Source organism: Lepisosteus platostomus, chromosome 1 (genome assembly GCF_059453375.1).
Source record: "Lepisosteus platostomus isolate fLepPlt1 chromosome 1, fLepPlt1.hap1, whole genome shotgun sequence".
NCBI classification, from domain to species: domain Eukaryota; kingdom Metazoa; phylum Chordata; class Actinopteri; order Semionotiformes; family Lepisosteidae; genus Lepisosteus; species Lepisosteus platostomus.
In genome coordinates, this window is record NC_142611.1 from 16,518,942 (window position 1) to 16,531,136 (window position 12,195).

A 12,195-nucleotide genomic window follows, 5' to 3' on the forward strand; every position below is an offset into this window, starting at 1 on the left:
TTACAACTTCGTCCTTCTAGTGCTAAGCCTGTGGTCATATGAGCAAAATTGACATCTGTATTAATAATAATGTATTTGAAAACTCTAGACTAGAATAACTGTTATGAAATTTTCACTTTAGCATTGCGTACAACAGGTATTCAAAAGAACCTTTTAATATAAGATACACAAAATCAGACAGAGCTACGCGAAGTATTTTTTTGTGTGTGAAATTACCAATGCACGCATCCAGGTTCCTGTACCTTGGATATTTACAGATGAAATGACATAGGTTAATCCGATGAAGTATTAACTAGATTGTGTGCTAAGGGTCGCCAAACTGCGCGGCTGTGCGCTCATGTGACCAGGGCCCGGAGTCTGACCTTCCCACTCCTCCGCGCTGCGCGCTGTCTCGGCTGGCGGAGAAGTGCGGTTTGTCTGCGCTGCAGAGCAGGATTCGGCCCAGCCTTCACTTCATCTGCGCTTGAAAGAAATCATGGCTTTTGTCACTCACCAGATCATAAGGAGCCTTTCTTCCTCCGCCGTCAGAAGTGGCGTTATAAAACATGTCACGATTATCGGCGGCGGGCTGATGGGTGCAGGAATCGCGCAGGTAAAATTACAGTAAAACCGAACTGAAGTTGCAGCAGCTGGGAAGCTCGTTTTTATAAGGCCCCTCGCAGTCAATGCAGTGTGTAGTTTACTGTAACCGCTGTACCTTGCATTGTGTTGTGATTCAGTATTATCATAAGAAAACTGCTTACGATTTCTTATTTGAGTAATATCCTGATCCGTTATACACTTGTAAAATTAATTGTTTTGGTATTTGTTCTTGTGATTTTACAGTATCTGTGTGCACCGTCTGCAAGTTTGCAAATGAAGTGTGTCAAAGTTGAACATGGGTTAGCGCTGTTTGCCAATTTTCTTTGACCGTATTTATGCAGTTCAGTTTCTTGAAAAGTCGAGAATGCGGACATATCACTGATATTATCCGTTCAGTGTGCTTAGTTCGTTATCTTTCAGTCAACAAAAATGTGAATTTTTCAAATTGATTTCACGTGTTGATGCTTTGGTTTGATAAATTGGGTTAGGAGAAGTGACGCTTACCGTATCTTTGAAGCGGATTTTAAATATAAAGTTAAATCTCTGCGATCTTTTTTCATTTAAAAGTTATTTGTATTGCAGTTGACTTTGTCAGATTTATCTCTGCTGATACGCCCCTCAGTTTTTTTCATCTAAAACATGAATTATTAATTCCTACTTAATCGGGTCACCGGTATCAGCAAAAACATACAGAAAAGCTGGCAACGCACCGGTAGTACTGTCGTTTACTACAACAGTATCAAATGTGTATAGACCTCATGATGATTTTCAGTTACAGGTAGTTCTTGATGGCAAGTGCTCTTCATTTGCACGTTTGTGGTTTTACGTGCCTGAAAAAAAATACAGTTTCTTAATTTAGGAGGAAAGCTGTAAATACATTAGCAGGAGCTCTATGCAAAGGGACATATTTTCCTTAAACATGTTGTTTATTCTAATTAATATTTAATTCGGTGCTTGATTTGTTCAGGTGCGACAGTGTACACCACTGCTTTGTTCGTCGAGCGCAACCGATAATATTGAAAAGTTGGGGCCTATGTGTAACATTCACCATGTAAACTAATGAAATGATCAAATAAAAGTCAACAATTAATAAGAAGCTAAAACCCTAAATAAGGAAAACATTTTAGTGTTACTTAGGAGACTTTAAAATGAATGTAATTTAAAAAGGTTCACGGAGAGTAAAAGGAATGAAGACAGTTTTACAGTCCAGATTTTGCACACCGTTCAAAAAGTTTGTGAACTGCTTCCATTTGTACCTCCCTCAAATCTGTTGGACTGAGATCTGGAGATTAATGGCCAATTAAGAAAATTGATTCTGTGTTCCCTTAACCATATATTACTACATTTGGAGCTTTGTTTTCAATTGTTATACCTTTGTAAAGTCCTTTAGTGACCAACCTTAGAAACATTTTAGAATGGAGAGAGAGTTTTTTTTAAATAAAATATACTGTTATGCTTTTGCTATCCATTCTTCAATGCCTTAACTTTAACAAGCACAGCAGGACCAGAGGATGTAAAACAGCCCCAAGGCAGGGCATGTAAATTAATGTTTGTTCGTTATAGATGGGATCCAGTTCTTTTTCAATATGAGGTTCATCTTTCTGTACTAATCACCCTCCTGGTGGGGAAGTCTATCTTTTCTTTTCCTTTAGCCAGTGCTGCTGTACCACATAACTCAGATTCAAGTTCAAATGTTACTTTTTGAGTGTTATGAAGATTCACAACTGTTGCCTGTATACCTGGAGAAAATAAAGCCAGGTGCTCTTTCTGGTGGACTGTAAACAATTCCATTAGCCTAAAAGAACACCGTCTTTGAAACGGAGGTGTCTAATACATTTTTTTAGCCATCATTATTGTTGTTGAGGTTGGTGTTCTTTGATGATTTTCCAACAATTCTGTGTACTTTTAGGTTGCTGCATCAACAGGCCACTCTGTAGTGCTGGTGGACCAGTCAGAAGATATACTAAAGAAGTCCACCAAAGGTATTGAGGACAGCCTGAAGAGAATTGCCAAGAAGAAGTTTGCAGACAAACCTGAGGTTAGTTTGTATTAAATAGATTAAATAAGAGAGAAGCAGTAGTTACCAAATGTAGGCATTGATATCCAGATGTCTAGTCCTTTTCTAGGAATTGTGTCTGACGCGTAGAGAGAGGTTTTATTGCACTCTTAGCAATACAGAAAACTCTTTCCTGGCTATCTTTCAAGAGCACAGTTTGGAAGCAAGAGGCCATTTGGGCACATTTGGTTTCTGGTAGCTATTTGATTGTAGGGTCTCTTCCATAGGCTTCCTGAGAGAAATGTTGGTATTGACCACATGACTAGGTAGCTTGTTACAGACATGCACAAAATAACGGTAGTATTTTTTTTGTATATGTACAGTACAATTGTTTAAGAGTTCTTCCAGTGGAATTAGATTTTCTGGCATGAATAATACCGACCATCCTTCCATTTTCTGACCGCTTGTTCCAGTTTAGGGTTGTGGGGGAGCCAGAGCCTATCCCAGCAAGCAACGGGCACAAGGGGGAATACACACCAAACAGGACCACCAGTCCATTGCAGGGCACACACAGACGCAGGCACGCACACACTCACACCTAGGGTCAGTTTTCCCAGAAACCAGTTAACCTACCAGTGTGTTTTTGGACTGTAGGAGGAAACTGCAGCACCGGGAGGGAACACAGGGAGAACATGCAAGCTCCACACAGATAGCACCCCAGGTCCAGAATTGAACCCACAGTGCCTGGCGTTGCTAAGTAGCAATGCTCCCCACCATCATGCCTCCCTGCCTAATAACTTACACGTTGATATTCTTGGCACAGCTCACATTGTTATTTATTTAAACTTTTCTACCTCGTGTAGCCATTGGATATTTGGCAGGTAAAACAGCAGTCTCCCAAAACAGGCTCCCAGTAGTTTGCTAGTGTTCATCCCTATCTTTCCCGAGTATGTGTTCATCAAACCTGGGTTTATAAGTATGAAGTAGCAAATCTGAGAAGTTATCAACAGAATATATATCTCTCACCTCACAAGTAGCAATAATTTAGACCAGGAATGGGCAGTCCTGGTCAGTGGGCCAGTGTAACTGAAGATTTTCTATGGCTCGTAAAAACACCCGGACCAGTAAAGCCTGGAGAAATTATTAAACTGGTGGTATTGGGACAAATAATGAGCTGATTTAGGTCATTACGAGGGTGGCTGCAATGAAAGCCTGCAGGCGTACTGGACTTCAGCCACCAGGTTTGCCCATCCCTGCTCTAGAGACTCAAGTTCTTCTCTTCCTCCTTGTAGGAGAAGAGTTAGTGCTGCGATTTCTCTGCTTCACTAATGTGTTGTTTTGGGGTTTCCCAGGCAGGGGCAGAGTTTATTCAGAAGGTCCTGAAGAATGTCACCACCTCCTCAGATGCTGCATCAGTGATTCACAGCACTGACCTGGTACTAGAGGCCATTGTGGAGAACCTGAAAATCAAGCAGGATCTCTTCAGTGGGCTAGACAAGTTTGCCCCAGAGTGAGTCCCGATTATATTACTAGAAAGTGTATATTTCAGCTTTTCCCTTTGTTATTGTACAGTTAAACATATTGTAAAATTTTTAGTACAAGTTATTATTCTCACAGTGGTAAGGGCTCTTATGAGTGGCCAAAACATCCATAGGAATCTACTTACATATACCGTGGTATTCAGTACAGTTAGATTTTCAGAAGCCTGCTTATTAAGGTCCTCATGAAGGATGAATTTTCAAATTGGAGCCTGTAAGCTTTCAAGTAATGCTCTTATCTAGATTGTGAACTGGTGAAGGAATAAAAAAACGAAGATAAGGGGTAAATGCTCAGTTTGGGGGGGGGGCATAATTATTGGAGTATAAAACATTAACCATAGAAATAAAATAAAAAAAGGCTGAGCTTAAAGAAACCATCAGTGCAAAAAACATGGGTTTTTGTGTCCATGCGTAATTTTCATTTGTACTTAGACAAGAAGGGAAAGCAAAAGGTGAACAAATATAAGATATACATTTACAAATGTGCGATTTAAATCAAGGGGTTGTGTTAAAAGTCTGCTATCCAGTAGCAATTTTATTCACCTTTAGAATATTGTGCACCGTAGTGGTCATTACAAAAATATATTGCTGCTCTGGAATCAGTCCAGTGAAGATCAACCAGATCCACTTCTTTGGTTTCAAGGAATGCCGTACACTGACAGGCAAAATTCACTTTTTAGTCTTGGAGCAATTAAAACTACAGAGGTGGTTCTTCAGAATCAACAATGAAAAATGAACCAGAGGATGCAAATGGAAACTATAGGGTAGTGCATTTAAAATCAAAATGAGGCATTTCTTGACACAGAGGGTTGTGAAAGTTTGAAACAAGCTGCCCAGGATGAGCTCTCGTCTAGTTTGTAGCTTTTCTTATGTTCTTAAGAGGGAAAGGATTATGTAAAAAGCTGCAGTCAACTGAGTTCATAGCAGCTTTCGACTTGAACCGCTTGACACCTTCTGACCCATTAACCCAACATAGCCCAAATGTCTCACTTGACCTTAGCAACTGTTTTCATGACCTGGTTTCACAACAGATTCCAGACAGGTAATTGAGAGTCAAATCAAATATGAATATACAGTGTATTCTAAATCTGTATTTGGCTAACACTAACACTTCTAAGGTAACATGTTAAGGCAAATTAACTGTTGCTGTAATGACAATAGTTAGTGTTTCCCATTAGAATTTTGAAGAGATGAATGTTAAAAAATGTTAAAAATCATGACCAATTGAAAAGTTGTTGAAATTACGCCACTGTTTGTCCTCTTTTTCAGTAGCTGTTTATTGTAGGACCTGGACAGGTTCTAGTTAAATTAGTTTTTTCAAAAAGCAATGCAAGTTCAAAAACTTACACTGTGCATCTTTGGTTATGAATTTAAGATTTTATCATTCAGGTATTACGTTTACAAGCTGTTTTATCGAGAGTGTTACAGGACGATGTCTGTTTCCTTCCTTCTTCTTTCCAGTCACACTATATTTGCCAGCAACACCTCTTCGCTGCCCATCACTGACATAGCCAATTCAACCTCCAGACAGGACCGGTTTGGAGGACTTCACTTCTTCAACCCGGTGCCTTTAATGAAACTTGTGGAAGTAAGTGCACAGTCACAGCAGTGTAGGAAGTCAGCATCATTCTGCTGTGTATTGCCGTGGGACCACTGATGTCCATTTGCCCGATCTTTAATGTGATCACATTTGAGAAGTTGTAACAGAAAAGTGTAACTCCGCTGTTCTGAGCAAAAACAAAAAGGAGAGTAGTAAAAGACAAAGACATAAATATTAAAAGTCCTGCTTGTTGCAAAGAGTGCTGCAAACAAAAGGGAGAGATGTATTTTTTTAATCGGTGTGTAATTGCTAGAGCTCTGGGCTAAGGACTGGATGGTCATGGGTTCATCCCTGGGTTCATTGTTGCGTCTTTGAGGCACAAGGTATTTCATTCAAACTTGCTACCATAAATGCATCACTATAGACACTGTATATCACTCTTAAGATCTAGGTGATCTTTTGTAAATGCAAATTTGTTTTCCCATGACATGTTCACTTCCTGGTTAACTAAATGATCTTAACTATGTCTTAAAATAAGGAAAGGCAAGACTTGTTTTCACGTTTTGGATTTGAGCAATAGCTAATCACAGTATTTCAAACGGGTTAATCCAGCATTAAACCAGTGTGTACTGTATGTGATAGTGGATGAGAAGCCTGTTGCTCATAGTGGGGCTATTTTTAATTGATAATGTCTAAGTCTATGTTTTAAAATGTTGTTGAATGTCTTATTGGAAGTTGCTGTTTAATATTTGTTTCTTTTATATATAGGTCATTCGAACACCAATGACTAATCAGAAGACCTTTGACGCTCTTCTGGAATTCAGCAAAGCTCTGGGGAAACATCCAGTTTCTTGCAAAGTAAAGTTTTCTTTAAATATGTATTATTGGTTTTTAATCACAGAAGGGAGCAGTCTCTCATAAGTATGCTGCAGGCTGTGGAGGATTTTTGATTAGAGCAGTGAGAATGAAAGTCACCCACATTGAAATACTGGCAGTCAGTACTGCCTAGTCCCCATGTCTGAAGACACTGGTTCTACTACAGTTTAAAGTTTCCACAAATTTTGAATGATAAAGAACTTAAGTGTTTTAACAGTCAGCCATGTTAATTGTCCAAAATAATTCACACCTGATGCTTCAGTTGTCTTGTTTTTTATTGTTGAGATTTTGGTATTTTGGAAGATCAGCCAGTATTAATGTTTAGTCAATCAGGGCCTTAAGTGGCAGTGTGACTGGCAGGTCCTTTTTATTACATCAATTAACACCACTGTTTAAAAACAATGATAGGTTTGTTAGTGTACACTGCTTCTACAAATTGTTCTTGGTACATGTTCGCTTTATTGGAAATGTATATTAGAAGTATTTTATTTATCCCAAACCTCATCAGCATGTTTATTTGTGTTCTTCCAAGGATACTCCTGGCTTTATTGTGAATCGTCTGCTAGTTCCATACATGATGGAAGCCATTAGGCTACATGAGAAAGGTAAATCTGTCATTCTGGCGTCACCTGAAGAAATCTCTACAGGTGAAATGTTGCATCTCTTTTCTTTTCCTTTCAGCATGAAATAAACTTTTACCTGTTCCTTATCCTGCTGTAGGTGTAAAACTGCCAAGACATTAAAAACTGAAATATTTAGTTTGTTCTCTGCTTATATAAAAATGTTGGTTCCCTATCGCTGATAGTCTAAATGACTCGCATTGTACCGATTAATGATAGAGTGACTTTTTACGAACATTCCTTTATAAGGCATTCTTAGTTCTATACGGACCAAAAATTAAAATGATAAACACCCGTTCATTGACGCACAGAACACTTAAAATGAGAGGAAAATGGGTATGTTGTTCAGAATTAATGCTAATTACTAACCTGGAAAGTACAGAATGTTCATCTTCGTTACTGCTGCATCTTATTAATGCTTACACTTGGAGAATGAGTGAAGTATCGTGGGATGTGAGTCTGAATCCATCTTCTGTTCCCAAGGTCATGGATCAAAGGAGGATATAGATGTTGCCATGAAGCTGGGAGCTGGCTACCCAATGGGCCCCTTTGAGCTGCTGGATTATGTTGGGTTGGACACCTCTAAATTTATCATCGATGGCAAGTATAATCTGTTGGGGAGCAGTTGTAGAAAGTTAATATTTTTGCGAGGGGGTTAGGGTTAAAATATAACAGTGTATGATTAATTAATAACTTGTTCACTTTCAAATCCAAGTACCTTCCTCTGCCTTGAAGGTTACCCCCTTAATTGTTTTCTAAATTCTGGAATCTGCAGGTTTGAATTACTTCTCTAATTTTCACTGTTAACAGTCTCTCTGTTCAATAAATATGTAGACTTCATTTGTAGAAAGAACAAACTGCGAACCAAGACATTTTTGTAAAAAGTTGTGTGTAGCTGGCAGAGTGGCACAATAGTTAGCATTGCTGCCTTGCAGTTCAAGGGCCTTGGGTTCAATTCCTGGGGTACAATTGGCGTGCAATGTGTGTTCTCCCATGATCACATTAGTTACTCTAGATGTATAAGTAATGAACGAAGTGGACATTTTTTCCCACATTTGAAAAATAAAAATATGTATCTATCTAAACGCTGGGGCCCTGGGTTCAATTCCAGACCTGGAATGTGTTCTCTCCATGTTCTTGTGGGTTTTCTCCAGGTGCTCCAGTTTCCTCCCACAGTCTAAAGGCATTTTGGTTGGTTAACTGGCTACTTGTAAGATTGACCCTGGTCCGTGCCCGTGCCCTGCGATGAACTGGTGTCCCATACTCCCGCTGCTTGCTGGGTTAGGCTCGGCGATTTGGAAAATGGCTGGATATATATGTCAAAAATGTCACTTTGTGATGCTCTTGAACCCTTCAAAACTGCAGAACAACCCACAGTAATATTTAGGAGGGCTTAAAAATGTGTATTGTTCTCGGTTTTATTCTGAGAATTGTTGTGGTTCTGTGTTGCAGGCTGGCATGAAAGGGATCCAGACAACCCCTTATTCGCTCCCAGCCCCATGCTGAATCAACTCGTGGAGCAAGGGAAGCTGGGGAAGAAGACTGGAGAGGGATTCTACAAGTACAAGTAACAGGCGGCCTTCCATAACGGCTAAGGGGCCGCCTCTCTTCCGCCCTTTAGAACGCTGACATTGGCTTGGAAAGAGAAAAGGGACAGCGACTGAAAGTAAAATGTGAAAGGTGCTGTGAATCTGAAGGGGGTGTGTTGCGCTATGCATTCGAAGGTTGTATTGTTGTCGCACTTAGGAAATTTCAGGTGCAGCCTCGGTGCCTTCTGAAGCTCTAAAATGAAACATGTTGTTGTGGTGGAACTTCTTTGCCTTTTGTTGTTCTTCTGGATGTCATCTTTGTGACTGATGTTTTTGCAGGTGTTTGTGTCATTAAAGGTTCGTTGAAGATATTTGTGTTGCCCACCTAACATGTTTTATGTTTTGACTCCTAATTTAGTGAATTGGTACATTTTCTCAAGCATAGGGGGTTACTCATCATTTGAAGTTAACTTTCTGTGTTCATTGGTTATGCGTTTTTTGTCTTTCGTTGTTGTGGGGCTACTTCTGCATTTGAGCAGAGTTTCGGTTGAGAAATGTACAGGTCTGCGGGAAAAGCTATTAGTCAATAGCAGCTCAACTGAACAAAAAGGAATCTACCAGCTTCTTATTGTTTTATTCTTCTGGCATTTAAGTTTTAAAGATTTTGAAGGGCAGTGAATGCCCAAAAAGACAGTAGTAAATTTTAGTCTTTTAGTAAAACATAATATGTTCCTAGTTTAGTGGTCTTTATCAAAGGCTGCCTTTTTGTATAAACTGTTTCATCTAAAAATGTTGACACCAATATATGCATATAGATTGGTACACTTAAATTGGTGTATGTGTTGTTGTAAGTCTCAAAGTATGTTAATGGTGTGTGAGGCTCTAGTTCAATAAGTGAGACTAAGCCCTTTTAAACAGTATGTAGTCTATGGTAGAATAAGAAACGTCATTAAGATGCAGTTGGAGAGTAGGGCCACAAGAGGGCGAGGTGGCATCACAAATAAAAGCAGAGCCAGGTCCTTGACTCAACTGGATTTAAGCATCTGGTTTTGTTTATGCTGACTTGTGACTTTTGTGAAATCACTAATTACTTCTACGACTTTTCAGAGATGCCTTTTGTATTGATACACTTTGGCAAATTTGATTTTGTCTGGCACAAGCTCTTTAAAAAATGACGAATGAAAAAAACATCTGCCTCATTTTATGACACTTTCTGAAATGATGGCCTCGTGTGTCACTGGTTGGAACAGGAGTAATATCTTTGGTACTGGGGAGGTGCCCGAACCAGAGGGTGGGATGAGGGGAGATGCAGAGATCTTGAAATGTGCACTGTAATCCCCAGATCAGAGGTTAAAAGTATCATGCTCTGGGATGCCTTATTTCAGACTGTTTATTGTTCCATCTTGGCCCTTCATAATTACATTAATTAAGCTATTTTCTTCCTTCCATTTCCTTATCAGTCCTTAGCAGACCCTTCATAGATGGAGGAATACAGTTTGTTAAGGAGACAAACTGAACAACAGAAGTGAGTACCACTGGACATAGCCAAATACAGATCATTTTTCCTATTACTGTACTTATTACATAGCCTGTTTCTTGTTTTACAGGATTGTTTTCTTTGTACAGTAGGTTAAATGTGATATTAAGTAATCCAGTACAGTGCTTTTCAAAATATGGCAAAATTTTGTAAGCTAAGAGGCATACTGCTGTATTGGTGAACCTTAGACTAGTAAGACAAATATATCTGGCCTACATACACAGATCTTTTTATACTACAGAGCAGTATGAGGAGAAAATCTCAAAAATAAATAGTTTTTTTGTAATAGTATCTTTTTTACTATTTAATAACAGTGCAAAATCAGTTAATAAACTTATTTTAGTTCTTTCTAACAAATGGTCATTTAAAATTGTACCAACCTACAAACTTGGATTTTGAAACTGTACTGTCCCAACCTGTAGGTGTATAAAAAAATAGATGTTTGAAAGTAGGTTAGTCATCCTAGTAACTGTGCCTTAAACACATTTAAAAAAATATATATTTATATTTGAAAACTAAGTACTTGCAGGCCTTGAACAATATGTTTTGGCATGAGCACATTCTCTGAGTCTGTCACAGTGTCATGATGAGAATTTAATTGCCCTTCCCATTCCTGCTCATAATTCAATCAACAGTTACCCATACTCAAGCTGTTCCTTATGTGGCATTTCTAATTGCTGGATGTCTCACTTGTGGAAGGACAGACCACCCATGATATTGACCAGTCCTGCTTTTGAGGCTTTAATCTCAAAATGGTAAAAAAACCTTTGTGAAGAAGTGTAGTAAAATTCAGGATATTTCACCATGTGATAACTGCAGCCTTGCTGGGATCTGTAGGTAAGAAACAGCGCAAAATTAACACACGCTTTTAAATTATTCAAAAATGTATTCTCTTTGATGGCTGGCTGGAAACAGCTCGGAGACCTGTTTTATAATGGCAGAAGAAAGCTGACCAAGGCTAAAGGGATATCTGTCAACCTGCAACGCCTCTCTACTTATAAGTATTCTTGTAAGACAATGCTGAGGGCAAGATCATAGCATCAAAGGTGCCATATTAAGTGATGAAAAGAGCTGAGGAACATGGAGGTTTGGCTAATCTGCGTTTGTCCAGCACAGCAAAGTGAATTATAATTGATTCAACTCATCCTTCTGAGACTGAATACATTGAGTGGGAGAGGTAGAAGAATGGAAGGAAAGATCTATACTCAGTGTTCTATCTTTAATGTGACCAAACAGCAGATTTACATCAAGATTTAAATGACTGTTCCTTCAGCGCTTTGAAGTCATCTCCACATTTCAGCTAAGGTCATTCAGAAATGAACTGCCTGTTCTTTTTGCGCTGCATCTGCAGTGTAATTAAGGAGTCAGAATTCAGTGGAGATGGTTAAAAGTGTGTACTCTTCTTAGGAGCTGCTCTGAGTGAGATTCCAAGTTAGAAGATGGTGTGCAGTAGCTCCTGTACTGTAAGTGAAAAACAGATCTGCAGTTCAGTTAATGCAGAGGCAGTTAGCATGAATTGTGTGGGATGCTGGAAAACAGAAAAATTGTTTAAATGCATGACCTCTTCATTCACACATAGTACAATTGAAGTTGCAAGTTACAATAGTTCATGTGGACAATAAATAACTATAAGGAGTGCCGATAGTTTTCACATTATTTCATGCTCTCGGCAAAAGGCAGGAATCAAATGTCCTCAAGGCTCATCACAATGGTTGTGTCAATCATTTGTTAACATCAATCATTTGTTGGAGGAAAAAGAGATGAATACTGTACCTATGCAATCAACATTTTTCTTTGCAGTTCCTGCAGACATTTCACTTCTTTCACCCTTAAATTATGTTTGAGCACTCAATGTTTAATTGAAAACACATTCACTTATGTTTATTCATTATGCAAATTGACAAAATGTGACATCATTGTAAGGGAGTGAAGAACTTTTTTGCAAGGCACCATACATGTGGTCGTTTTGAATAATGG

The 12,195-nt window shown here is 38.9% G+C and overlaps 1 protein-coding gene across 1 annotated transcript; it reads left to right on the forward strand.

Annotated features, from left to right (window-relative positions):
- The first annotated feature begins 347 nt into the window (after positions 1-347).
- hadh (hydroxyacyl-CoA dehydrogenase) lies at positions 348-9,052 on the forward strand. Its single transcript, XM_088626173.1, has 8 exons — positions 348-592; positions 2,492-2,620; positions 3,931-4,088; positions 5,578-5,704; positions 6,425-6,514; positions 7,065-7,137; positions 7,636-7,752; positions 8,605-9,052. The coding sequence occupies exons 1-8, from the start codon at positions 476-478 to the stop codon at positions 8,721-8,723; spliced, it is 930 nt and encodes a 309-aa protein (XP_088482299.1). The 5' UTR covers positions 348-475; the 3' UTR covers positions 8,724-9,052.
- Positions 9,053-12,195: the final 3,143 nt, after the last annotated feature.